This window comes from Paroedura picta, chromosome 13 (assembly GCF_049243985.1).
Source record: "Paroedura picta isolate Pp20150507F chromosome 13, Ppicta_v3.0, whole genome shotgun sequence".
NCBI lineage: Eukaryota > Metazoa > Chordata > Lepidosauria > Squamata > Gekkonidae > Paroedura > Paroedura picta.
In genome coordinates, this window is record NC_135381.1 from 41443894 (window position 1) to 41470516 (window position 26623).

The 26623-nt window shown below is 48.0% G+C and overlaps 1 protein-coding gene across 1 annotated transcript in view; it reads left to right on the forward strand.

Moving 5' to 3' along the window:
• The window catches only part of VSIG1 (V-set and immunoglobulin domain containing 1), a 32606-nt gene extending 5983 nt beyond the window's left edge, over positions 1 to 26623 (forward strand). The window contains exons 2-7 of the mRNA XM_077309301.1: positions 577 to 737; positions 14128 to 14326; positions 19973 to 20128; positions 23208 to 23327; positions 24966 to 25104; positions 25846 to 26623. Coding sequence (XP_077165416.1) covers positions 577 to 737; positions 14128 to 14326; positions 19973 to 20128; positions 23208 to 23327; positions 24966 to 25104; positions 25846 to 26038 — 968 coding nt within the window. The 3' untranslated portion in view covers positions 26039 to 26623. The remainder of the gene's footprint in view (positions 1 to 576; positions 738 to 14127; positions 14327 to 19972; positions 20129 to 23207; positions 23328 to 24965; positions 25105 to 25845) is intronic.

A 26623-nucleotide genomic window follows, 5' to 3' on the forward strand; every position in this document is an offset into this window, starting at 1 on the left:
GATCTGTGACCATGAAATAAAGATTGATTGATTGATTGATTGATTGATTGATTGATTGATTGATTGATTGATTGAGGAAATGGCTTGGATTTTGTCCCGATCTACAAGCAGAATCCACTTCCATTTGTGCTGCCAAGAAATTGGGCTGAGGTGGTGGTGTGGAGCTCCCCCAACCCTGCACATAGGACTTAAGGAGCAATTCAGAATGCACAATGCTCAAAGGCTTGGTTCCAGCAATGCTGGGGTTTCAGCCCCCTGGGGGGGATCTAGGTTGGGACAGTGCTAGAGGTTTCGGGATGAAGTCTGAGGAGGATGGGGACCTCAGTGCAGTGCAATGTCATAGAGTCCGCCCTCCCAAGCAGCCATTTTCTCCAGGGGAACTAATCTCTATGGTCTAGTTTCACGAGGGCACATGTTCACCATGTAACCATAAATGGAACTTAATTTCTTTGTTTGTGGTGATCTCTTTTGGAAAACGAGAAACATTAAAGCCACGTAGGGCAAAGATGGACACTGACTCCATGGTTGTCAGTAGCGCTGGTTGATCCTCTAACCTTCTGGTCTTATTTTATGCAGGGCCAGTGACCTGTACAGTCGTGACTGTTCCAGAGAAGACTGTGAACACAACAGTTGGCGGGACTGTTACTCTCCTCTGCACATACACAACACAGACAGATGCAACTAACTTGTTTATCCAGTGGAGTTTTTACAGTGCTCAAGACAAAAAAACACAAGTGGTAAGAGTGGTATTATGTAAATAAATGTTTGTTGCCTGACAAAGACTGGTTGGAACTCCAAATATTATTCTGAAGGCCAGTCAAAATATTTCAAGGAATGTCCAGCTGCCAAAAAGAACTCATGGTGAAAGTTATGAAAATCATCAGGTTCTTCTCAGGCTGGTCTAGTCCCACCAAGAAGTTCTTCAACCAACCGAAAAGCCTGAACCTAGATAAGCACTTTTCTTGAAAGAAGATAGTTGGTTTTTATCATGGTACTGCTAAGCTAAATTTTGATAAGACACTACTAACTTGAAAAAATATTTCTTTATATTTATATTTTATCTGACCCCCTAAGGTTCCAAACATCTCACCTAAATACTTAACCTTAATGTCATGAAAATAAACTAAAAGGAATAACGAGTTATATATTTCTTCCCAAACATTCCGTATATCAGGGGTGGCCAAGCTGGCTCTCCAGATGTCCATGGACTACAATATCCATGAGCCCCTGTCAGCACCATGCTGGCAAGGGCTCATGGTAATTGTAGTCCATGGACATCTGGAGAGCCACAGTTTGACTGCCATATATTTTCCTGGATGACCAAGTGTGCTTAGGATTGCCACAGGTTCAATGCTCATCATTGTGATTTCTTTTGAGGAAGAAGGAGGAAAAGTTATTTCCTCTGGCCACGCACAGCTGGAAGAAGGCAGTTCCAAGTAACAACTGGAAGCAAGGGGGAAGCAAAGTCCCGGCTGCTGGGGGTTTCCTACTCCACAATAACTTATACTTGGAAAGGTAGAAGACAGACAAGCTCCCAAGAATGGTTCAACAGTTGCCTCCTTTTGCAAGGAGCAATGCTATCTTTCCCCTCATTTTTCAAGGAAAATGATAAAGACTGTTTTATATATTACATATAGGGTTGCTAGGCGTAGTCTGACAGCCAGCAAGAGATGGAGGTAGGCAGAGACATGGAGGAACAGCCATTTGCGACAGCAGGATACCACTCATCTCTAGGAATCACTGGAACCATAGAGTTTTGGCCAACTCCTACAGAGGACTGTCGTCACTTCCTGGTTTTCCCATACTCCATTGGCCCAATGGCCATTTGTTCTTCCTCCTATATTGAGCAGGGAAATCTGGGGAGGACAGAACCAAACTCCAGGCTGTGGCTGGGTGCTAGGCTGCAGCACGCCCCTCTGCCACCCCCTCAGGTTAAAACAAAAACAGTCACCTCCTGCATCAAGCCGCCAGCTCTGCTAAGAGTGGCGGGCAATAAATACAGATACAGATGATGATGATGATGATGATGATGATATAGGTCAATTCAAATGTTTGAATGTCTAGGACCCCTTCCCTTCCCACCCCCTCCAGGCCCATCACTGGCCATGTTAGGAGCAGAAAAATCTTAATTTAATAATAATAACAACAACAACATGCCAGTTGTGAATCCCCACCCAAAGATTGATTAGTTAAGCTTTCCCAAGCACCTGGATGAGCCAGGACATCTTGGTTTTCAGTGGAGGCAAGAAATAATCCAGGTTTTTGAAAGTTAGCACTTCTAACAAGCAGATTTACCCTGAGAACAGGAAAGTTCCCCTGAGAGTAGCTCATACTGTTCTCTCCCTAGGGACTAAGGAAAGTTGCAAGGATAGTGTTGCACGGGCCAGTACAGTGTCCAACAGATGAATGTTGTTAATAGCTCCATGCTTGCAAGGTTGGTTCCTATCAATATGAAAGTCAAGGTTTAAAGCATGCAAATCACCATGGGTTTTGTGTGAAAATGCGAAGTCACATTAAACTCTTAGACCAGCAAATTTCTACTCAAATGCAGCAGGCCCTGTGCCAGTATATGGATAAGTCCACGAGGCACTGTCAAAAGATGGTATATGTGGTAGATCCACGGGGAAGATGTAGCTGGAGATACAAGGTAAGCATACTTCATCTTCCAAAAGTAATGTGATCTCAGGTTTCAGCCCATAAAGAACGAAGCCTTCTCTTATTTATATAGCTCCACCCTTTTACTGAGCACCACGTCCGGTCACGACAAAGTGGCTTCTTATCAGTGACTCAATAATGCTACATTCGGAATATTTGGTGAATATAGCAGAGTTTTGCCCAGTCATAGAAGTGTGATACTGAATGCAGAAAATAAATCTCCCAAGAAAATATATTGCAAGAAAGATAAACTTACATGGATTCAAGTAGATTCAGGTCACACTCAGGTTGCAGAAAACTGGAAGAGACAGAAGCCTTATGGAAAGAGTCCTTTCCCTTTCAAAAATGGCCGGTTTGTCCAGCATCATGTGTGTGGGAAAGACATAAAGAGATATCTGTCTCCATGGTAGGCCATGTGCAGAGAGGGAGAGGACAAAGCAAGGGATGGGTCAGAGGGCAGCTCCTGGGTTAAAGAGAGGCAGCTCACTCAAGGAAATAATACTTGACAGAGTGAAGTAGCAACCCCACCACCACCAATGTCATGGCACAGATCCTGCACTTTTCAACTGATCCACCCAACCCCCTCCCTGGCAAAGGTTCCTGCTTTTCTCTCTGTCGTCCTCCTTTTCCCCAGCTTAAACATATACCCCACAGAGAACCACATCCTCACTTTAGCTGGGGATGGTAAAATCATCTCCTCCAGTCCTGTATTACCTGACCAGGGAAACATGCATTCATAAATACCTGGTTTGCAGTATAAGTAACAATAAGGATTCGCTCATTTGAAAAATCTAAAATTCTGTATTATAGTGTCTTCTGCTCTTCTAAATAAGTAACAGAATGACACAACTTCACAGGCGTACAATACCGTTCATATTTTACCTTTCCAAAGGTCTGGAGCCCATGTCCATAACCATTCCGAGTATATCAACAGAGCTAGAGTGTGCATTTATTAATTTATTAATTTATTAATTTATTAATTTATTAATTTATTAATTTATTAATTTATTAATTTATTAATTTATTATATTTATATACCGCTCTCTCCAGAGGCTCAGGGCGGTTTACATGGAACATAAGAACATAAGAACATAAAAGAACAGTACATGAAACAGTCTATAACATATGAATAACTGTACAATAATATTAATAATTAATAGTTGTAACCATATAAAATAAACAATTTAAACAATGAACAGTGCAACAGTGAAAACAGGTCAAGAGCATGTTGGTGGAATTCTGAGGGGGGGCAGGGGGGGAGCAGGGGCCTTTCAGTCGCTGTTGATTGTGTCTGGTCTCAACCAAATGCCTGGCGGAAGAGCTCCTCCTTGCAGGCCCTGTTGAACTGTTTAAGCTCCGTCAGGGCCCTGATCTCCTCCGGGAGCTCGTTCCACCAGGTGGGGGCCAGAACAGAGAATGCTCTGGCCCTGGTTGAGACCAGACGGACTTTTTTAGGGCCAGGGATCCTTAGCTGGTTGGTGGCAGTGGAGCGCAAAGCTCTTTTGGGGGCACAGGCGGGGAGGCGATCCCTCAGGTACACTGGGCCCTGACCGCGTATGGCCTTGAAGGTAATTACCAGAACCTTTAGTCTGATCCAGAGTTCAACTGGCAAACATTGCAATTGGTGAAGAATGGTCCGGATGTGGGACCTCCATGGTGTTGCTGTGAGGATCCTGGCCGCTGCATTTTGAAACAGATGTAGTTTCCGGGTCAAAGCTAAGGGCAGGCCTGCGTAGAGTGAGTTACAAAAGTCCAATCTAGAGGTGACCGTAGCATGGATCACTGTGGCTAGGTGTTCCGGGGCCAGGTAGGGCGCTAGTAGCTTGGCTTGGCGGAGATGGTAGAATGCCAGCCGCACTACCTTTGTGATCTGGGCCTCCATTGTGAGGGAAGTGTCCAGAATCACGCCTAGATTCCTGGTGGAGTGAGCTGTAGAGAGCTGCACACCATAAAAGGTGCTATAAAAGGCTCTTGCTTGCCAGAGGAAGGCAGTGCTTTGGAGGAGCTGGGAGAACATTAACTCAGGAGCTGACTCAGGAGCTGACTGCTAGCTCCGCCCTCTTCTGAGTAGGTCTTTGTGCTATAAAAGGCTCTTGTTTGCCAGAGGCAATACAAACAAAACCCAAAAGACTCTTGGAGTCTGAATTAAACCATAATACTCTGTGAGGAGCCAAGAGCAGGAGCTAAAGGACTCTTGGCTGTTGGCTTTTCCCCTGAGGATCAAGCCGAAGGTTTCAGTGAAGTGTAGGACAGTTTGTGGAGCAGTTCAGATGGATCAAAGTGGCATGATGACTGAAGAAGGTTGCATAGTGACATGTACCATCTGTGGAATGGTTGTCTTTTTACCTCATGGGGACAATTTTTACAAATGCAGCAAGTGCAAATTAGTGGCTCTGCTGGAGGAGAAGGTCCAGGGATTAGAGAAATGATTGATTACACTGTTATCAATCAGGAGCACCTAATACAGGAGGGTAATAATTAGAGGAATGTTACACATAGGAGTAGAAGAATAAGGAGAAGGTCTGACCCAGTGATGTTCAGCAATCGGTTCCAAGGTCTGGGTGAGGGAATACTTTGTAGATGATACTAAACTGGGAGGGGTAGCAAGCACAACTGAAGACGGCAACAGATTATCTAGCTCAAGAAGTGGGCTAAACTGAATAAAATGAAGTTCAATAGGGATAAATGTAAAGTTCTGCATTTAGGTAGGAAAAACCAAATACACCAATATAAGATGGGGGAGACTTGTCTTGGCAGTAGCATGTGTGAAAAGGATCTAGGAGTCTTAGTAGACCATACATTGAACATGAGTCAGTAATGTGACTCAGTGGCTAAAAAGGCAAATGGGATTTGGGGATGTATCAAACCGAGTATCGTGTCCAGATCACGGGAGGTGATGGTACCGCTTTAGTCTGCCCTGGTTCGGCCTCACTTGGAGTCCTGTGTTCAGTTTTGGGCATCCCAATTGAAGAGGGATGTTGACAAACTGGAATGTGTCCAGAGGAGGGCAACAAAGATGGTGAGGGGTTTGGAGACATATGAAGAAAGGTTGGGGGAGCTTGGTCTGTTTAGCCTGGAGAGGAGACAACTGAGAGGGGATCTGGTAACCATCTTCAAGTATTTAAAAGGCTGCCATATAGAGGATGGAGCAGAATGGTTCTCTCTTGCCCTGGAGGGAATGGACCAGAACAAATGGGATGAAATTAATTCAAAATAAATTCTGTTTAAACCTCCGGAAGAAGTTCCTGACAGTTAGAGCGGTTCCTCAGTGGAACAGGCTTCCTTGGGAGGTGGTGGGTTCTCAATCTTTAGAAATTTTTAAATAGAGGTTAGATAGCCATCTGATGGAGAGGCTGATTCTGTGAAGGCTCAAGGGGGTGACAGGTTACAGTAGATGAGCGATTGGGATGTGAGTGCCCTGCATAATGCAGGGGGGTGGACAAGATGACCCAGGAGGTCCCTTCCAACTCTATGATTCTATGCTTCAGGGCAGGCAGATGCGCTTCCTCGCATGGGCCCTTCCTACCCAGCCACAGGACCTCCGTCTTTGAAGGATTGAGCTTCAGACGACTCTGCTTGAGCCATCTCATCACTGCTTCCAGGCAGTTGGCTAATGCTTCTGGGGGAGAGTCAGGGCGGCCATCCATCAGGAGGAAGAGCTGGGTGTCATCGGCATATTGATGGCATCATAAGGTGCATCTGTATGAACACATGGATGTGACAATTTCCCCACCTAAGGGTAGCTACAAATATCAGATCAGAATAGTTTCTGGCTGTTGCACAAAAGGTCAACAATTGCTTGCTGCAAATGGGCCCTGCTGCATCCAGTGGGATATTTCCAGGTTTGTTTTTACCCATCTACTGAAGCCAGTTCAGAATAAATTCTGCAGCCTGCAACACATCTGGTCAGGTGTTATTTGTTGAACTTGCTGGGTGAGCTTGAACACAATCTGTTCAGAAGTCCCATTTTATTTAAAGGGACTAGGAAGGCATTTTTGGGATTGCACTGGCAGTCTCTCTGAGCTGAGCCCACTACCTGCAGGAAGATGGATGAGGTCACCTAATCTATCCAGCCACCCTTCATTTAGCCCCCCAGCCCCCCAGCCCCCCAGCCCCCCACCCCCACTCCCACCATTTAGCAAACCAATTCTCTCTTGAGTTTTATGCCTCTTTTGTTAAAAGAAGGAAACTTCCTTCAGGCCTCTTTGATTTGGTTACTTAGCTAGTGACGACCAATCAAGATATTGGCTGTTTGGTATCTAGTTTTATCTTTCAGCTTCAATTAATGGCTTTTGCCTGTTTTAATGCTGATAAATATTGCTTCAGTTGCCTTGAGAGCTGAGCTGCACATTGAAAAAAGACAAGGCATACTTTGCAGGGTTCACTTGCTGTCGCTTTTGTGAAAGGCAGGTGACTATCCCCAAAATTGTTCTTAAAGCACTCTCTGCTGATATGCAGGCTCTTGGCAGAGACATTTCAGGTTACAGCAGTAACCAGACGGAGTTCCTGCATCTGGGCTGGTTAGCAAACAGAGGTGGTTAAAGGACAAGCAAGTCAGATCCGTGAAATTCTGTTCCAGCAGGCAGATGGAGTTCAGAAAGCATAGTCAAGATCTACTCAGAGATTCAAGGAAACTTGCAAGTAGGGTACCAAGCAGGAGTCAGGGGAGGTGGGGACCAGTGTCATAGCCAAGCACACAAATTGTCTCCACCCTGCTTGTTTGCTCGATTTCTCTTAAATAGTCTTTTCTGCTGGCTTTAGTCTTAATCCTGTGAAGATTTGGAGGCACAGATCAAAAGAGTAGCGGGCCAGGCATTTTTCCAACTTCGCCAGGCCCGACTACTAGCGCCCTACCTGTCCCCCGAACACCTGGCCATGGTGATCCATGCAACGGTCACCTCCAGAATAGATTTCTGTAACTCGCTCTACGCGGGCCTTCCCTTGTCCTTGATCCGGAAACTTCAGCTAGTGCAGAATGCAGCTGCTAGGGTCCTAACTGGTACACCTTGGAGGGCCCATATCCAGCCAGTGCTGAGGCAGCTGCACTGGTTGCCGATTGCTGCCCGGATCCGGTTCAAGGTTTTGGTTTTAACCTTCAAGGCTTTACGCGAGTTGGGACCCACATACCTGAGGGACCGCTTATCGCCCTATGCCCCCGGCAGAGCTTTACGTTCTGCGGGAGAAAATCTGCTGGTCGTTCCCGGCCCTAGGGAAGCACGCCTGGCCTCGACCAGGGCCAGGGCCTTCTCGGTCCTGGCCCCCGTCTGGTGCAATGAGCTCCCGGGAGAGCTGCGGGCCCTGCGGGGCCTTCCATCGTTCCGCAGGGCTTGCAAGACGGAGCTCTTCCGCCAGGTTTACGGTTGAGACCAGGCTTAACATCTATGCCCCCCCCCCGGGACCTGAGGATTGGGATTAAAGAGACGGGTACCATCAGTATCCCCTCTCCACCCGCTAGTGGGAGAATGGGTAGTCGATTAGCCGCTCTTGCCAGGCAGCTTTTAATTGTAGATGTGTCAATGGGATTTTAATGTATTTCATGGGGTTTTATACTGTTGTAACCCGCCACGAGCCGCAAGGGAGTGGCGGGTAATAAATCCAATAATAATAATAATAATTCATACTCCTGCAGCAGTCGGTGTCGGGCTGCTATTATTATTATTATTATTATTATTATTATTATTATTATTATTATTATTATATTTATTTCCCACCTCTCCCTATAGCAGGGGTAGTCAAACTGCGGCCCTCCAGATGTCCATGGACTACAATTCCCAGGAGCCCCCTGCCAGCGAATGCTGGCAGGGGGCTTCTGGGAATTGTAGTCCATGGACATCTGGAGGGCCGCAGTTTGACTACCCCTGCCCTATAGGCTCAAGGCGGGTAACAATAATCTCAACCCTATTAAAACCCATTAAAAACCCCATTAAAACTATAAGATACTAATAGTTTTAATAATGGAGATAATGGAAGAGTGCGATGTACACTTCCTAATTCCCGGGGGGGGGGGATGTCCCTAGTCTGCTGGCCCCAGCCTCAACCATAAACCTGGTGGAGGAGCTCCATTTTGCAGGCCCTGTGGAGAACTGACTAATCCTGCAGGGCCTGCAGCTCACCCGGGAGCTCATTCCACCAGGTGGGGGCCAGGACTGAGAAGGCCCTGGCCCTGGTCGAGGCTAGGTGTGCTTCCTTAGGGCCGGGAATGATCAATAGGTTCTCACCTGCAGAGAGTAAAGCCCTGCGGGGAGCATAGGGCGGCAGGCGGTCCCTCAGGGATGTGGCTCCGAACTCGCATATGGCCTTAAAGGTTAGAACCAAAACCTTGAACCGGATCCGGGCAGCTGCCTCAGCAGAGGCTGGATGTGGGCCCTCCAAGGTGTGCCAGTGAGGACCCTAGCAGCTGCATTTTGTACCAGCTGTAGTTTCCGGGTCAGGGACAAGGGTAGGCCAGCGTAGAGTGAGTTATAGAAATCTAATCTGGAGGTGACTGTCGCATGGATCACTGTGGCCAGGTGATCAGGGGACAGGTAGGGCGCTAGTAGCCGAGCCTGGCAAAGATGGAAGAATGCCTGACTCGCTACTCTCTTGACCTGCGCCTCCATAGTCAGGGAGGCATCAATGGTCACACCCAAGTTCCTGGCTTGGGGCACGATGGTGAGTTGCGCCCCTGCTAGGGTGGGTAAGCGCGCTGCCTGTTCCCGCCCCCTGCCTCCCAGCCACAGGACCTCCATCTTGGAGAGGTTGAGTTTCACGCGACTCTGCTCAAACCATTCTGTCACTGCTTCCAAACATCTGGAAAATGGTTCCAGGGGAGAGTCCGGGCAGCCGTCCATGAGGAGATAGAGCTGGGTGTCATCAGTGTACTGGTGGCAACCCAGTCCAAAACTCCATACCAGCTGGGCCAGAGGGCGCATAAAGATGTTGAACAATGTGGGAGAGAGGACCACACCCTGAGGGACCCCACAAGGGAGTCTGTAGGGCTGTCAGAACTCCTCCCCCACAGTGACTCTCTGGGACCAGTTCTGGAGGAAGGAGCGTATCCAGCGTAAAGCTGTGCTCCGTATCCCTGTGCCGGTTAGGCGATGGACCAGCAGCTTGTGGTCCACAATGTCAAAGGCCACCAACAGGTCTAAGAGAACCAGCACGGCTGACCCGCCTCTATTAAACACACACTGTGCCTTTTAGCCTCCAACTTGCCCTAACTTGCCTTCTGTAATGACACAGAGCTGCCTCTGGGGAGCTGTCAGCCTGGTGAGTGCCAAATGGGTGGGACTGGTAGCTAGCCTGCTCCGCCACTGGCTTGGACTGGACAGGCTGTCAGCCTGTGGTGTCACTCCCTGAGCAGCCTTCCCTTCCAGCTCCTCCTGGTGGGTCCCTGCCTGTGTTATCTCTCCACAGCTGAGCTCTCCCTTGGAGAAGTCCCCAGTGGTCTGAGACTGGCTTATGAGGACTCAAGGCATATGCAGCACAGCTGAGTTGATTTAAGAATGAACAGATTTCCCTATTCTCTTCCTTTATTGTTTCACTGTATGCTTCCTCATGTGTAGAGTAGTCAGGAGATCCTACAATTGTCTGGCAGCCAAAAATTCCAACTCTCTAGTGTTATTCAGGCTTCACACCTGATATCCGTAACCTAATAAATACCAACAAGAGGCCCACAGGATCTGACTTGCCACATGAAGTATGGGAGATGGCTAACAGAACACAAACAATCTTGGGCAGCTGTGCATACCTGTGGTTTGAATGGGGCAAAATACCAGGCCCTGAATGTGATTGTGTTGCAGCCTGCCAAACTGTTTTCCATTTGTCACACGAATATGAGCATCATGCTTTCCAGGGAGATGTGATAAGAGTTCTTTGTACCGTCCCCAACTGGGTTGAATAGACTGAAAGTTTCGATATTAGTATTTGGGGAACTGCCTAATCTGTTCTACCTACTTGGCTATATATTTTATATTATTACTAGGGGCTAAGCCCGTTGTAAGAGCCTCTTGTGGCGCAGAGTGGTAAGGCAGCCGTCTGAAAGCTTTGCCCATGAGGCTGGGAGTTCAATCCCAGCAGCCGGCTCAAGGTTGACTCAGCCTTCCATCCTTCCGAGGTCGGTAAAATGAGTACCCAGCTTGCTGGGGGGTAAACGGTAATGACTGGGGAAGGCACTGGCAAACCACCCCGTATTGAGTCTGTCATGAAAACGCTGGAGGGTGTCACCCCAAGGGTCAGACATGACTCGGTGCTTGCACAGGGGATACCTTTACCTTTACCTTTAAGCCCGTTGTATTCAGGAATACAATCTCTATACAGGTCGTTTTGGTACAGCCTGCCCCAGTTTCTAGCCATATGAGTAGCCTAGGGGCACCAGAATTTGGACCAAGAAACAGAACATCTTCTCTCAAAGAGTGAAGTTCCCTGAACTTGGGGGTATATGAATGACATGTGGTGGTCTAAACTTTATTTTGGATTGCAGCAGGCATAGAGTCTGACCAATTCCTTATTCAACTCTCTCTTGAAATAGAGGCCTGTTGGTAGTCCAAAAATGAGCTCATGACACTGGAACCAGTGTTTGGACCATGCACCACTATATGTCTGCTTGCAGGGGACCCGTGTGGATATGTGTAGTTTGGGATGGTCCAAATTTGGTTTTAGGATGTAGCCTGGCCCGTACATGGCCATACAATCGTCCTGGGGGTGCCGCGCTTTGGAGCAGCTGGTGCAGGAACCGGGGTTTGGTTTGGACCAAGAAACAGTGCATGTCCTCTCCAAGGGGGAAGTTCCCTGAATTTGGGGGTGTTTGATTTATGGTGGTCCGAACCTTATTTTTGGGTTCAGAGAGCTCTTTTCAATATTGTTGGTCAAATTCATGAATAAGGAATAAGCAACCAACTTCTGCCCCCCAGTTATGGTGCCCCAAGCAGCCGCAATTTGGCCTCTCAGTTAATTTGTGATGACACCATATATCACATCATCATTAATAGGTTGCTAGCGATGAATGAGTCATAGTTTTTGTAGCGGTTCCCATGACCTTGGTGGTTCAAAGAGGGTTCTGAAGAAGCTTCTTATTTGTGCAGGTCTTTGGTGGATAAAGCCTCTTGTGGCGCAGAGTGATAAGGCAGCCGTCTGACAGCTTTGCCCATGAGGCTGGGAGTTCAATCCCAGCAGCCGGCTCAAGGTTGACTCAGCCTTCCATCCTTCCGAGGTCGGTAAAATGAGTACCCAGCTTGCTGGGGGGTAAACGGTAATGACTGGGGAAGGCACTGGCAAACCGCCCCGTATTGAGTCTGCCATGAAAACGCTAGAGGGTGTCACCCCAAGGGTCAGACATGACTCGGTGCTTGCACAGGGGATACCTTTACTTTTACCTTTTGGTGGATAAATCTTTTGACTGGGAATGCAGACTGACAATTTAAGTTTGGTGTTGTTGCATACCATGACACTTTGCTACATTTTGTATCTGAGAATGTATTTTATTTAAAAGTGAATCCACTCCCCCACAAAACGGAGATTCCCTTCAACAACACAATTTCCTTGTGACTTTTCCATCACTCAGTCCCCTTGGAACCACATATGCTCTAACCTGGGTGGCCCACGTTACCCTGATCTTGTGAGATCTTGAAAGTTAAGCATTCTTGGTTAGGATTTGAATGGGAACCCAAGGAAAGTCAAGGTCACTAAGCAGTATCAGGCAATGTTAAACCACCTCTGAACATCTCTTGCCTTGAAGACCCTGTAGGGCAAAGCCAAACTATAGCTCTACAGATATCCGTGGACTACAATTCCAATGCAGTCCAGGGCAGGGGCTGTTGGGAATTGTTGTCCATGGAAATCCGTAGAGTCACAGTTTGGCTACCACTGCCCTACAGGGTGTCCATTAGTTGGCTATGACTTGACAACCTTTTTCACCACTTCCATTTTCTTCTTCTAGATATCAATGGGGAAATGTTCACAGTCAGAGTAATTCAGCAGTAGAATGGGCTGCCCAAGGAGGTGGGGAGCTCCCCTTCGCTGGTGTCTTCAAGCAGGGGCTGCAGAGTGACTTATCCTGGATGCTTGAGGCTGATCATGCATTGAGCAGAGGTGGGACTAGATGGCCTGTATGGCCCCTTCCCACTCTAGGATTCTGTGAGTCTAGTTCAGCAGGGGAATGGGCTGCCTAAGGAGGTGGGGAGCTCCCCCTCATTGGTGATCTTCAAGCAGCAGCTGAAGATATATTTATACTGGAAGCTTTAGGCTGATCCTGCATAGAGCAGGGGGTTGGACTTGATGGGCCTTTCTTCCAACTCTAGGATTCTGTGATTATTTGTTTCTTGACTGGGAAGGAACCTCTGCAGCGAACAGAGTTACTCCAAGCCACTGCTTTCAGTAGTATGACCTTTCCGTATTTTTTCTCCCTCCCTCTATGCATTAACCAAGAGGCCTTTGATAGCTTATGGGTGTAACCTGCTTTTAGTCAACTGACGTGTCTAGATAAGTACGATTAGAAACGTTAGTCAGCATTACTTCCAGTCTCCTGAGGGTTTCTTTTAAGACAAAATAAGTCAGCTAATCTGTACGTGGAATGGTGTTACTGCCCCAGGGAAGGGACTGATAATTATTTGAAAATGACCAGAATATTTTTGATAAATTTCACAGAACAACAGAAAGTTTATTTTGTGTTAAGTATTTGAGGCAGTTGAAATTATCAGCGGGTCAACCAGGGCAGTGCTGAGCGTGTGAAACACACTTGGAGGTGGTTAGAAAAATGGAAACGCAGAGAAAACAACTCTGCTCCATCCTCCATATGGCAGCCTTTTAAATACTTGAAGATGGCTATCAGATCCCCTCTCGGTTGTCTCCTCTCCAGGCTAAACAGACCAAGCTCCCCCAACCTTTCCTCACACGGCTTGGTCTCCAAACCCCTCACCATCTTTGTTGCCCTCCTCTGGCCACATTCCAGTTTGTCAACATCCCTCTTCAATTGGGATGACCAAAACTGAACACAGGACTCCAAGTGAGGCCGAACCAGAGCAGAGTATATAGTTTGTTAAACATTTATTAGGTGATACGATCATAAATTGTCATGTCAGCCTCCCCCTCCCCTCTCAAAATGGCCGGTGATGGGCCTGGAGGGAGTGGGAAGGGGAGGGGTCCCAGGTGCTTCCCTACTAATTTTAACCAATGCATTCATAATGGCTTCAAAAATCAAAGAATGTACAATGATTGTGGGATGCTCAAGCAGATGACCAAATTCGTGCTGTAGCTCATGTCTCTGATAAGCTCATTATCCTGCTGCAGAGTCCAGTAGCCCCTTTAAGACCAACAAAGTTGTATTTAAGGTATGAGCTTTTGAGTGCAAGCACTCAGTCTGAGGAAGAGTGCTTGCACTCAAAAGCTCATGCCTTGAATAAATCTTTGTTGGTTTTAAAGGGGCTACTGGACTCTTGTTTTTATTTTGCTACTTCAGACCAACACGGCTACCCATTTGAATCTTTCCTGCTGCAGATCTACTATTCTCAGCGAGGCCAGTCATATTCCTATGGAGAGTTCAAAAACAGAATCCAAGGCGCGAACAGCACTGGAAATGCCTCGATCACGATCTTCAACATGCGGGCCTCAGAAACAGGTTTATATAAATGTGAAGTTTTCAATCCTGAAGACCCAAATGCCCAGATTGAAAAATCTGTGGAAGTCAATGTACTAGGTATGATATTTCTGTTTATTCTGCCACATCTTTACTGTTTTCTCACCATGTATTGAATTCTTCACATGACAGAGCTTAGAGGCAACATTAGCCTTATAAAATGAATGCATTTGATACCAGGAATTGGATCTACAGGCATTCATAATTAGAGTGATTAAGGAGAAAACCTAAGCATGTCTACTCAGAAGTAAGTCCCCCAGTCTAGTTTGCTCTCAGAAAGGTTCTTTTAGGATTGCACCATTAACTGCTGTGGAATAAGTCTCATACTTTGGCCAGACGTGTGAATTTTCTCTGCAAGATTCCTTTTGGGACAGCCCATTTGTGGTGGTTTCCAGTAGAAAAAAAGCTGCATGCTGCTTGGATTGGCTGACTCTCGTGACATATACGTTCACATCCCCCCCCCCCAAACCACTGGGGGCGGGAATGGCGTTGCTGGGAGGGCAAGGGCCCGGAAGCGCAGAAAAGGGGAGGGGCTGGTCAGCTGGCCAGGTGGATGCCTGACCAGAGGCAAGTAGCCAGGAGGGTCAGAGGGAATGGCCAGCAGCAGGATTTCCTTGCAAGGAAGTGGGGGCCGGCATCAGACAGAGCTGCCTTCTCCAGGTGCCGGGCTTTTCTTGCTGCTATTGTCGATTACTGGCCAAAGGGCACATTTTTACTAGGGGCTCCCATGTGCCTGCTAAAATGTCAGCAGGTGGCCAGGCGCTGCTTGGCAGAGTTGGGGGGACCCAAGGAGACCAGGGACCCACAGGAGGGGCACGATGATATTGATCAGCCCCCTGGAGCTCACTTGTTCCAGTGGCTCCGGGCAAAGGCTCTGAGCGGCTGCTTTGTGGACGTTTGCCAGTTCCTGAAACCTGAGGAGGATGGGGCTCAGACCAGCATCCGGTCTGGGCTAGTTTCGGCAGTGTTCCCAGAGTACAGCTGGCACATGCAGGGCCACCAGCGCAACATGAAGGACGCTGCAGACATAGCAAGAGAACCAGCTGCTTTGGCTTACGACAGCGCGTTTCGAAAAAGGGCTTCGGGTAATGTCCAGGCTAGGTGGGACAGACGCAACCCGGATGTCTGGATGACAACTGTGGGGGCCGCCCGCTGCAGGGTGGGGAGACGGGTTATGCCCCACCTTGAAGAAGGACGGCAAATGGGCCTGCTGGGACTTTAACCAGGGGGGTTGGCACAGGAAAAGGTGCCGCTTTCATCACATCTGTGAGAATTGTGGTGGATCCCATGGGAAAGTGGAATGCACCCACCAGCCCTTTCGGAGGGGCCGGCCCTCCTCCAAAAAAGAGGCAGGGCCAGGTTCCTTTGGAGGGGCAGGGCCAGGCAAGTCCTCCTCTGCCCAGTGAGCTTCCTTTGAAGTTCGCCCCCACCCCCATTCGGCTTTCAGCCTTGCTTCCTTTGCTGGCCAGCTATAGCAATGTGGAGGTGGCTGAGTACCTTCGGTTGGGGTTCTCAACGGGTTTTCGCATCCCTTTTACAGGGCCATGGGTTGCCACATCTTGTGCCAATCTGAAGTCTGCCCTGGCCGCTCCCGGCATCGTGAGGGCCAAGTTGGCCAAAGAGGCTTTGGCCGTCAGAATCGCAGACCCCTTTTTGGTCCTCCCCATGGCAAACCTGTGGGTCTCCCCGCTGGGACTGGTGCCTAAGAAGGCCCCCGGGGTGTTACGCCTCATTCACCATCTCTCGTACCCGAAGGGTGGCTCCATTAATGATTTCATTGCCCCTGAACTGTGCTCAGTGGGTATGCGTTGTTTGACCATGCCATTGCTTTAGTCAGGTCCTGCGGTCCCGGTGCATTGTTGGCAAAATGCGATATCTGGTCAGCATTCAGTTTGTTGCCGGTGCACACAGAGGATTTCAGCCTGCTAGGGTTCAAGTTCGATGGTTTGTGGTACTTTGACAAAGCTTTGCCTATGGGTTGCTCCATAGCTTGCCCAGCCTTTGAAACGTTCAGCTCCTTCCTGGAATGGGTGGTGAAGGCCAGGGTGGGAGCCCTCTCATCACGCATTATTTGGATGATTTCCTTTTCATCGGAGCTGGGGCGTCCCAAGATTGTGGGGCACGCCTCTGCCTGTTTCAGGAGCTGGCAGAGCAGCTGGGCGTCCCCCTTGTGCAGGAAAAGACCGAGGACCCTTCCACATCCCTTACTTACCTGGGCATTGAGATTGATTCAGTAGCTGGGTGCTCAAATTCAACCCTTGCAGGATCGCATAGCTCTCCTGTTGGCACGACCAAAATGCATGCTGCGCGACATGCAGGCCCTCCTGGGACATCGGAATTTTGCATGCTGGGCAGTTCTGCGTGGCAGGGCCTCTTGCGCTAGCATGCCACGGTCCTTGGCTGGGGTGCCTTCCCCCAGGCATCACATTCGCCTTACACGTGAGATTAAGGACGATTTGCGGGTTTGGGTTTCCTTTTTGCAGTGGTTCAATGGGGAGGCCATTTGGATATCCCCATTGGAGCTGAGAGAGGAATTGCAGGTGCACTACAATTGCAGGTGCAGCCTAGATTTTGGGGTTTTTCTTCCAAGGCCAGTGGTGTGCACAGCATTGGCCAGACACCTAGCAGGAGGGGGGTCCTCCTCAGGGACCTCACCTTTTTGGAGCTCTTTCCCATAGTGGTGGCAATTTGCTTTTGGAAGGGTCATTTTGCCAACAAGCAGGTCAGCTTTTGGTGCGACAACCAGGCAGTTGTGCGAGTCATTAACAGGCAACGCTCCCGCTCCAAGCGAGTGATGTGGTTGGTCCGGAGGTTGGTGTTATATGGCTTGGAGTTTAACATTTCCTTTTCAGCCAAGCATATTCCAGGAGTAGACAACAACATTGCAGACGCATTGTCCAGATTCGAGGAACAGCACTTCAAGACTCTGGCACCGGAGGCCGACTCTTCCCCATTGGACTTTCCCGTGGAACTGTGGAGCCTTGGCAGCGAATCGTATGGGAGGGTCTGATTGGGTCCATCGTACCGGCTACGCAGCGGAGTTATGAGGCTGCAGTGCAGCACTATATCAATCTGGCTCTCGGTTTTGGGATCAGCCCTTCCTCTCCCCCATCGGATGGGAGCGTACTGCGTGTCCTGCCAAGGAACACGAGGATCACAGTGACAGGTCTTTGTGGTTGGGCACAGCGTGGTGCACTGGGCAGAGAAATACGCAAGGTCTTCAGGATGGGGGAGCAACCTGGGACTGGAGGCAATTTTCATCATCCACTGGCATGGGATCCAGGGCCTGCACATTGCTGGACTCCTGCCTACACTGGACTTCCTTCAGGCGAAACATGGGCTTCCAGTGGTGATTGTCATTCAGCTCAGGGGGAACGATATGCCAGGGACACTGGCTTTGGACTTGTCACTGGCCATCATACGCGACCTCCTAGTCATCCAGCAACGCTTCAGAGAGACGACTGTATTGTGGTCCGAGCTCCTGGAACGCCAATCCTGGAGGGGAGTACGGGATTCCCGGAAGGTCGATTTGGCCCGGCACAAGATCTGCAAAACTGTGGCTGCCTCGTCATCAACTGCATGTTGCACCATCTTGCCCCACCTGGACGTTGTCTTCTGGCAAGCAGCGCTCTACAGGGATGATGGGGTCCACCTGTCTGAGTGGGGCATGGACTGCTGGTTGGATGATGTTTGCCCTTTTTAGGCTGCATGGTAGCATGAGCGTTGGTGGGAGCGGGGTCGGGGAGGGGGTCGGGGAGGGGGTTACCCCTTCCCCACTCAGTGGTGATTTGCTGGGGGCCGGATCCTTTGGAGCGGAGCATGCACAAGCGGAGGGCTTCGCATAGTCTCGGGAGTCTCTAAGAGGCTGCCCATGTTCCATGGCAGCAGCACCTTCACAAGCGGAGGTGTCGGCTGTGGCACATGGCGGGGCGGCTAAGAGGGACCTCAATAGAAGCTGGTGCTCGTGGGCTTCCTCTAAGCAGCACCTTCCTGGTGGTTCAGCAGATCTGATGAAGAGGGGGAGCTCGACAGGAATGTCGCTCGGACCCTGCGACGGGCCTGCTGGTGGGGGTTCTTTCCCCTTCCCAGATGCGTGGTTAGCATGACTACTAGAAGAAGAAGAAGAAGAAGACTTGGTTCTTATATGCCACTTTTCCCTAGCCAAAGGAGGCTCAAAGCGGCTTACAGTCGCCTTCCCTTTCCTCTCCCCACAACAGACACCCTGTGAGGTGGGTGAGGCTGAGAGAGCCCTGATATCACTGCTTGGTCAGAACAGTTCTCTCAGTGCTGTGGCGAGCCCAAGGTCATCCAGCTGGCTGCATGTGGAGGAGTGCAGAATCGAACCCGGCATGCCAGATTAGAAGTCCGCGCTCCTAACCACTACATCAAACTGGCTCTCTCTACGGGAGGGGATTGAGCCAAGGGATCCGCCCCCTGCCCTGGGGGTTTTTGCCTACGCTCATTGTACTAATAAATGCTGTGGCCTCACTGATTCCAGACGAAACATTGTGCTGTACTTCTTTGCACTCCAGAGCTGTCCCTGCCCTTCCACAGCAACAGGAAGCCACCTCCGCATCTGTTGCCAAAGCAGCTTTCCAAACAAAAAGCAAAAGCTGGCTTACAAGAGAACAAGACCCCGGGGGAAACTTCATCAGATAAACCTTTAAAGCACTTGGAAAAGAAACTGTTTTTAAGGTGGACCTCTGGCCTTAGGTTTGGTGGGGTGGAATTGAAATCAGCATTGGATTCAATGGCAAACACATACCCCCTAGCACTCCCCAACCTTTCCGAGCTAGAGGACATTTTTTATTACTTTTTTAAAATTATTTATTACATTTCTAGCCTGCCACTCCTGAAGAGGCTCGTGGCGGGTTACAAACGTGTATACAATCCCCAATAAAATCACCCCTAAAACAATCCAGAAACTATCTCAGAATGCACAGCAAACCATACATAGATTCCAAGATATACTGCGGTGAAAAAACAATACTAAATCCTACCCCCTATTACCTCCGGGGGTAGACAGAGGGGATGCAGATCTTACTCTGCCAATAGAATAACCCAGGAAGGGGAGGGGGGGTCTAGATCTACCTTAGCGTGCCGGCCTCAATCATAGACCTGGATTTTGGATTCTGATTCTTGGATTTGGATTCTGGGAGAAAATTATTAGGTCCATTACAAAAGGACTGGAACTTGCTGCGTGGAAAACATACGCTCTAACTCCGAACCACAGCTACTCCCCAGGGATGCAAGTTTGTTGTGTCACCATCTGCTTTATTTGTTTGTTTGTTTGTTTGTTTGTTTATTTATAGATTTCTATACCTCCGTTCCCCAATGGTCTTGCAGCGGTTTCCAACATCAGTAAATACAGAAAAACCCACAAAACATCCCCATAAAAACAATTACAAATTATCACAATTAGACAGATGGCGAATCAATCTTATTGACGCCCTAACCTCACTCCCCCCTCTTCCGCCCAAGGGTCAGTTATAGTAGGAGCGAGGGCCAGATCTAATCAACATGGAGGGGGGATCTAACTCCTGTTAGAGTTATAATCCACTCCTATAGAACCCCTATTGAATAGTAGACTACCACACACAGAATTTTCAGGAGGATGTCTTAATAACTTGAGAAAATGTTTATGATAACAATATAGTGGGATTTCATCCAGGACTTCTATTTCCTTGTTTTATTGCTGTTTTCCAGTCCCGCCATCCCAGCCTCACTGCGTCCTCCGTGGGACAGCTGAGAGGGGCCACCTCATATCCCTGTATTGTTTTTCTGAGGGGGGTTTGCCTTCTCCTTCCTACCATTGGCTTCACGTATCTGGAGACACGGTCACGCCGGTGACAGAGACATATAGTGAGTAATATCAACTCATTCCTTATGTCATGTACTTCTCTGGGATGGCTGCCAAATTCTTGTCATTGGATGGAGTCTAAACAGGCCCACCTTTTGGAAACCAGGAGCTATGAGACAAGAACATTCCTTTGTGGTAGAAAGTGTTGTGAAGTCATATCTGATTCATGGTGATTCCACAGGGCAGGCTTTCTCAACAGGGGTTATGTGAAATCCTGGGGTTTCTCGGTAGCCCTCGAAGGGATCCCCAATCAGGTGGGAATTAATTAATATTTATGAGCCTCTTGTGGCGCAGGGTGATAAGGCAGCTGACATGCTGTCTGAAGCTCTGACCATGACTCAGCCTTCCATCCTTCCGAGGTCGGTAAAATGAGTACCCAGCTTGCTGGGGGTAAAACGGTAATGACTGGGTACAGAGGCTACAGGGTACAGAGGAGAAGGGTATAGAGGAGAGCAACGAGGATGATCTGGGGCCAAGGGACCAAGCCCTATGAAGACAGGTCGAGGGATTTGGGAATGTTCAGCCTGGAGAAAAGGAGGTTGAGAGGGGACATGATAGCCATCTTTAAGTATTTGAAAGGTTGTTACTTGGAGGAGGGCAGGATGCTGTTTCCGTTGGCTGCAGAGGAAAGGACACGCAGTAATGGGTTTAAACTTCAAGTACAACGATATAGGATAGATATCAGGAAAACATTTTTCACAGTCAGAGTAGTTCAGCAGTGGAATAGGCTGCCTAAGGAGGTGGTGAGCTCCCCCTCACTGGCATTCTTCAAGCAAAGGTTGGATACACACTTTTCTTGGATGCTTTAGGATGCTTTGGGTTGATCCTGTGTTGAGCAGGGGGTTGGACTAGATGGCCTGTATGGCCCCTTCCAACTCTATGATTCTGTGATTCTATGACTGGGGAAGGCGCTGGCAAGGCTTCCCTGCACTGAGTCTGCCATGAAAACGCTGGAGGGCATCACACCAAGGGTCAGATATGACTCGGTGCTTGCACAGGGATACCTAATTAATATTTATTTTTTTAAAATAAAAATATATATTGGGTGATAGGACCATATATGGCCAATGATGGGCCTGGAGTGGGTGGAAATGGGAGAGACCCCAGTTATAAAAATATATGCTGGCCAAGGCTCCTTGCACATGGCAGCGATTGCAGTCCAGAGAGGTAGGTACTCCCATTTTAACTTAACTGAATTGGAGGCGTGGCAGGGGGTAAAGGAGAGGAGAATGCCTGCCCCAGCCTTCTTCCTGGCCCAGTGGAGTAGACTGCTGGGCTGTTTCTAGTGTTGGGAGGGCAAGGGGTGACAGTGCATGATGTCACATCATGATGTCACATCTGGTGGGCACATCGGGTGATGTCACTTCTGATGACATGTGACTTCTGTGGGTGTGGCAGGAAGATACGGCCTGCTGACATCACTTCCAGGGGTTCTTGAAGCCTAAAGAAGGTTTCAGGGGTTTCTCAATGGTCAAAAGGTTGAGAAAGGCTTCAGCAGGGTTTTCAAGGCAAGAAATGAACAAATCTGAAGAGATTAGGTTTTCCTGGACCATCCAGATCAGAGCAATAATGTTCCGTAACGGGCCTTAACTGTCCAGGGTTGGTTACCCAGTAGCTATGTCCAAGGTAACCCCTCCTAGCGGAAGAAAGCAAATATATTTGTGCATGTTGAAATTGAGGTATAGGTAAAGGTATCCCCTGTGCAAGCACCAAGTCATGTCTGACCCTTGGGGTGACGCCCTCTAGCGTTTTCATGGCAGACTCAATACGGGGTGGTTTGCCAGTGCCTTCCCCAGTCATTACCGTTCACCCCCCAGCAAGCTGGGTACTCATTTTACCGACCTCGGAAGGATGGAAGGCTGAGTCAACCTTGAGCCGGCTGCTGGGATCTAACTCCCAGCCTCATGGTCAGAGCTTCAGACAGCATTTCTGCTGCCTTACCACCCTGCGCCACAAGAGGTTCTTGTTGAAATTGAAACAGAATTAAAAAAAAGAAGCAAATAGATCTGTCAATAAGCATACAGAGTCTCTACCCCCATCCCCCATAACTAGATGAAGATCTACTGCCTCTTTGCATCCAACTGCACACAGTGGGTAAATAAAGTAAAACTTAAATATTATTAAAACACGGTAAGTCTTCAGTGCTTTTTCATCCACAGGGAAACCAATCCAAGTGGGGCTGCCCCTGGAACATTTTACAACTTAAGAAGGTGGGGCGTGCAGAATCTTAGGGCCTTGTTCTGCTTTATTGGTTGATTAGTTATTTATTTATGGTCATTGACCAGCATCACAGTATGAATAAAACCACAAACATTTAGATTCAAATGAGTAGCGGTGTCGGTCTGAAGTAGCACAATAAAATCAGAGCCCAGGAGCACCTTTAAGACCAAGAGAGATTTATTCAGGGCATGAGCTTTTGAGTGACGAAGGGTGCTTACACTCGAAAGCTCACGCCCTGAATAAATCTCTCTTGGTCTTAAAGGTTCTACTGGACTCTGATTTTATTGTACCACAAACATTGTTACAGCATTTTAACAGCCAGGACACTCAGCATCAGAATATAAACAAAGCCACAAACATTATTACAGCAGTTGACAGACAGATCACTCAGCATCAACAGTAACCAAGGATTTCCGCACTCTGCTGGCAGTGTAGCAAAACTTTGCAAACATGTAAGAAATAAAATTACTTTTATCTGCAAGGAAGATGTTCATTAGATCAGTGGTCCCCAGCCACCAGGCCACGGCCGATTAGCTTGCGGCCCGGCAAGCTTCTTTTTGTGGGAGGGTGGGAGAGGGAAGCAGGACTTTTCAATGAATTCCTTTGAACTCCCCTGATTTTGTGGGAGAGGGGTGGGAGTGCCGCGCAAGCGTATTTGCGGCCACGCATGTGCACATGCTGTGCATGCGCAGCCGGGTGATCGCCCTCCCCGCCGCCGGCGGTCTGCAGCCTCGAGAAGGTTGTGGACCACTGCATTAGATGATCATCTGTAAGTCCAGAGAGCCTGCTTGATTGGAATCTTTGCTATTAGATTCAAATGCCTTTTTCATACTTTGCAATCTCTCCTCTGTTTTGTTACAGATCCTCAAACAGGCATCTTTATTATCGGCAATTTGACGCGTTTTGAAGAAGGTTACTATCGCTGTATAGCGTCCAACCTTCTTGGAAACAGCAGCTGTGACATCAACGTCTCGACTTCACGTGAGTTTATGGTAGTTAATTTGACGTTTTCATGTTCCTTCATCTTATATTCACAAAGGAAGGATTTCCTCACAACAACATGGGCCAGGCTTTCTCAATCAGTATTTCTTACTTTCAGGCTTTACCCTTTACACTGAGAGGCTTTTGTTTCTGTTTGTTTCTGTATTAACAAAACACTCTGACTTTTCGATGAATTCCTTTGAACTCCCCCGGTTTTCTTTGAAGCCTGGGGCCCTCCTTAATACCCCAAGCCTCCGCTAGTTTCCCTTTAACGCTTGAGGTTTCTGTTATGTCTGTGGACATTTGGCCACTGATGCAAATGAGGGTGTCTGCCAGCCAAGGAACTAACCAATCAAAGGAACCTGATCGCTCTTCTTATAGCCAATCAGATTGCTCTGCTTGGAGCCAATCATAGGCAGCAGCTGGCTGCCTGAAAGGTATAAAAGCACATGAGTTTGCCTGTTTTTCTCTGTTCAGTAGTTGTAATCTGTTGCTGGAGTTGCTAAATAAAAAGAGCTGTTCTGAAGAATTGGAGTCTGTGATCACTGAACCCGCAGACTTAATAGTGTCTGAAGCGAATTCTTGCCCACATCAACCCAGGGAAATCCCCACATCTAATTTCCCAGTTCAAACTGGATAGGGTACCTTTTCTTCCTAGAATATTTCTTCTCTTTCCTTTGACTTGATTTGAGAGTCTCACAACCACTACCAAAATCTCTCTGCCAAATATCAATTTCAGTTCTTCTGACTGTGCCGAACTGCTTTCAGCCTATGCTAAATCCAGACTCTTGGTCAAGAATGTTTTCTCAGACTAAACCTTTTATCTGCCTGTTTCCCTTACAGGGACAAATGCCATCATGTGAATTTCTAGGTGTATACAACAGTCAGCCTCAGAGCCTTGGGAGCCATATATAGCTCTTTGACATGCTATCAGTGGCTCTTCTGAGAACCGTTCCTCAATGTGGCACTGTCCCACCTACTCCCAGTTTGGCCTACCTACTCCCAGTTTGGTTCCACAAGGCACAACTGAACGCCTCCCCATTCAAAACTCGTAGGGGTTATCCTCCTAACAAAACATACCAATCTAGATGGGTTGACAAGGGGTTTCTACCTTGAAACAACTGCTGTCCATAGAATGCGTAAGCCACAACCCTCCCTGAGGTGCAGGCCTCAACCAGAGATGGAATGTGGCCTTTTTTGTATTGAAATGTAAATAAAAAGGGCTTCCTCCTTTGCATACATTTCTAAATCCAATAAATAAACAAACAACTTGATGTTAGTGAAAACAGTGGTAATGAATTTACTTAATCTGTAACCCCACCTTTCTCCCCAATGAGGACTCAAAACACATTACAACCTTCTCCTTTTCTCCATTTTTATCCTCACAACAACCCTATGAAGTGGGCTAGGCTGAGTGTTCACAAGTAGCCTAAGGTCACCTAGCAAGCTTTTATGGCAGAGTAGTGTTTTGAATCCAGGTCTTCCCACATTCTAATCACCACTAATGACACTGGCTTCCCCTGTGGTGGAACGGTATTACCTCTTTTTCTTCCTACTCTTGGTATTAGTTCCAGATTTCCACATTAGTGCTACCTTGTGTGTGAAGCCATAACTCCTCTGGCCTCTTTGTTCTTTCAGATTCAGAAGGCGGCATTATTGTTGGGGCACTCATAGCAGCAATTCTACTCGCCGCTCTGATCTGCGGGATTGTCTGGTTCCTGACTTCGAAGGAGAAGAGAAAGAAAAGAAAAGAGAAAGCTGCAGTGAAAGAAATGCAGTAAGTCATCGACGATTTTTTCCCCCTTGAGTCCTGCTTTCAAAGCACTTTTGTTTGCTTGTTTTTGCCTTAGCGATGAGAGTGGATTTTATTGTGGAGACAGATGCCAGTCATGAGTTTGGGTTGAAGAGACTGGCCTCTCACTCGAGAGCTTGAAATTACTTGTGGAAGCAGAAATTAAAGGTGTCAGTTGCCGAAGGTTATGAACTTGAGCAGAGGTTAGGCTTACCTTCAGTAAGCTATGTGTAATGGCCTTTGGCTACATACAATAAATGTTATCGCATCAGTAAGCTATGGCAGCCATTTTGTGGATGGCTCCGCCTTCCACAGCAGCCATTTTGTGACTTCCATTTTGTGGCTATGCTCAGCATGCTGTGTCAGAAAAGTGAGCTCCTCCACCAGGCATTTGGTTGAGGCCGAGCAGTACCACTGCTTCCAATCGGCCCCCCTCAGCCTCTCTCCTCCAACCAGCATGGCAGGCTCACCCAACCCACTGGGCCATCCGTAAGCGTTGAGTTATTGTCCTCCCCAATGTTCTATTGTTCATAGTGTTATAGTTATAGTTATGTTATTGTATACTGAGTTATTTGTACAGTTATCTCTGTTTGATGTAAACCACCCTTTGCCTTCGGGGAGGGCGGTATATACATGTAATAAATAATAAATAAATAAATAAATGAAAATAGCTCATGCTTTGGAAATCAGATGCATGCTGCTTAATTTTGGTCTGTTTTTCTACAGGGATGATGCTGAGAGAGAACCAATGAAAGCAGAGTACGTGGCTGTGCCCAACCAAGAAAGCGCGCCTGTAGCACCTATTCCACAAAGCAAAGCATCCATTGAGACAAATGAATACGTCACCCCGGAGGAGATTGAGGTTGCCGCAGTCCCTGAAAATGAAACGCAAGGAGCAGAGCTCCAGCCGGTGGCCTAGCCTCTCCTACCACACCCAGAAGGCCCCATTAGGGCAAGCCGCCTATTCCCAGATTCGTCCCACAATGCACAGCTCCACGCCTCCCCATCCCAACCCAGCAGGGGTGATCCTACTTACAAAGCATGCTTTTGAATACAGATCCCAATTTGAAGAAGAGATGCTTTTTTGTACCTTGCTTTTTACTACCCAAAGGACTCTCAAAGTGGCCTGCCCTTTTTCCCCCCACCACAGACACCCTGTGAGGCAGGTGGAGCTGAGAGAGAATAGACTGGCCCAAGGTCTTCTGATTTAAAATGGATGATGCTTTGATTTTTAAAATTGCTTTAGTGGGAAATAGCAAATAACTTACCTTTCACGAGAATCTCAATAGGATAATTTCTTAGCCTGCCCCGTGTACACTAAACCCTACCCTAGTAATAGTTTTCAGAGATACCATCCCTGTGGATTAATTACTTCAAGAGGAATTGCACTCGGCCGTGCTCTGAGCCTGCCAATTCAGTACGATTGCCTGCGTTTTCTTATAATTTTGTAGGTTCTAAATGTGTTGGGAGAGTTAAAACTGAATAAATTCACTGACACACATTA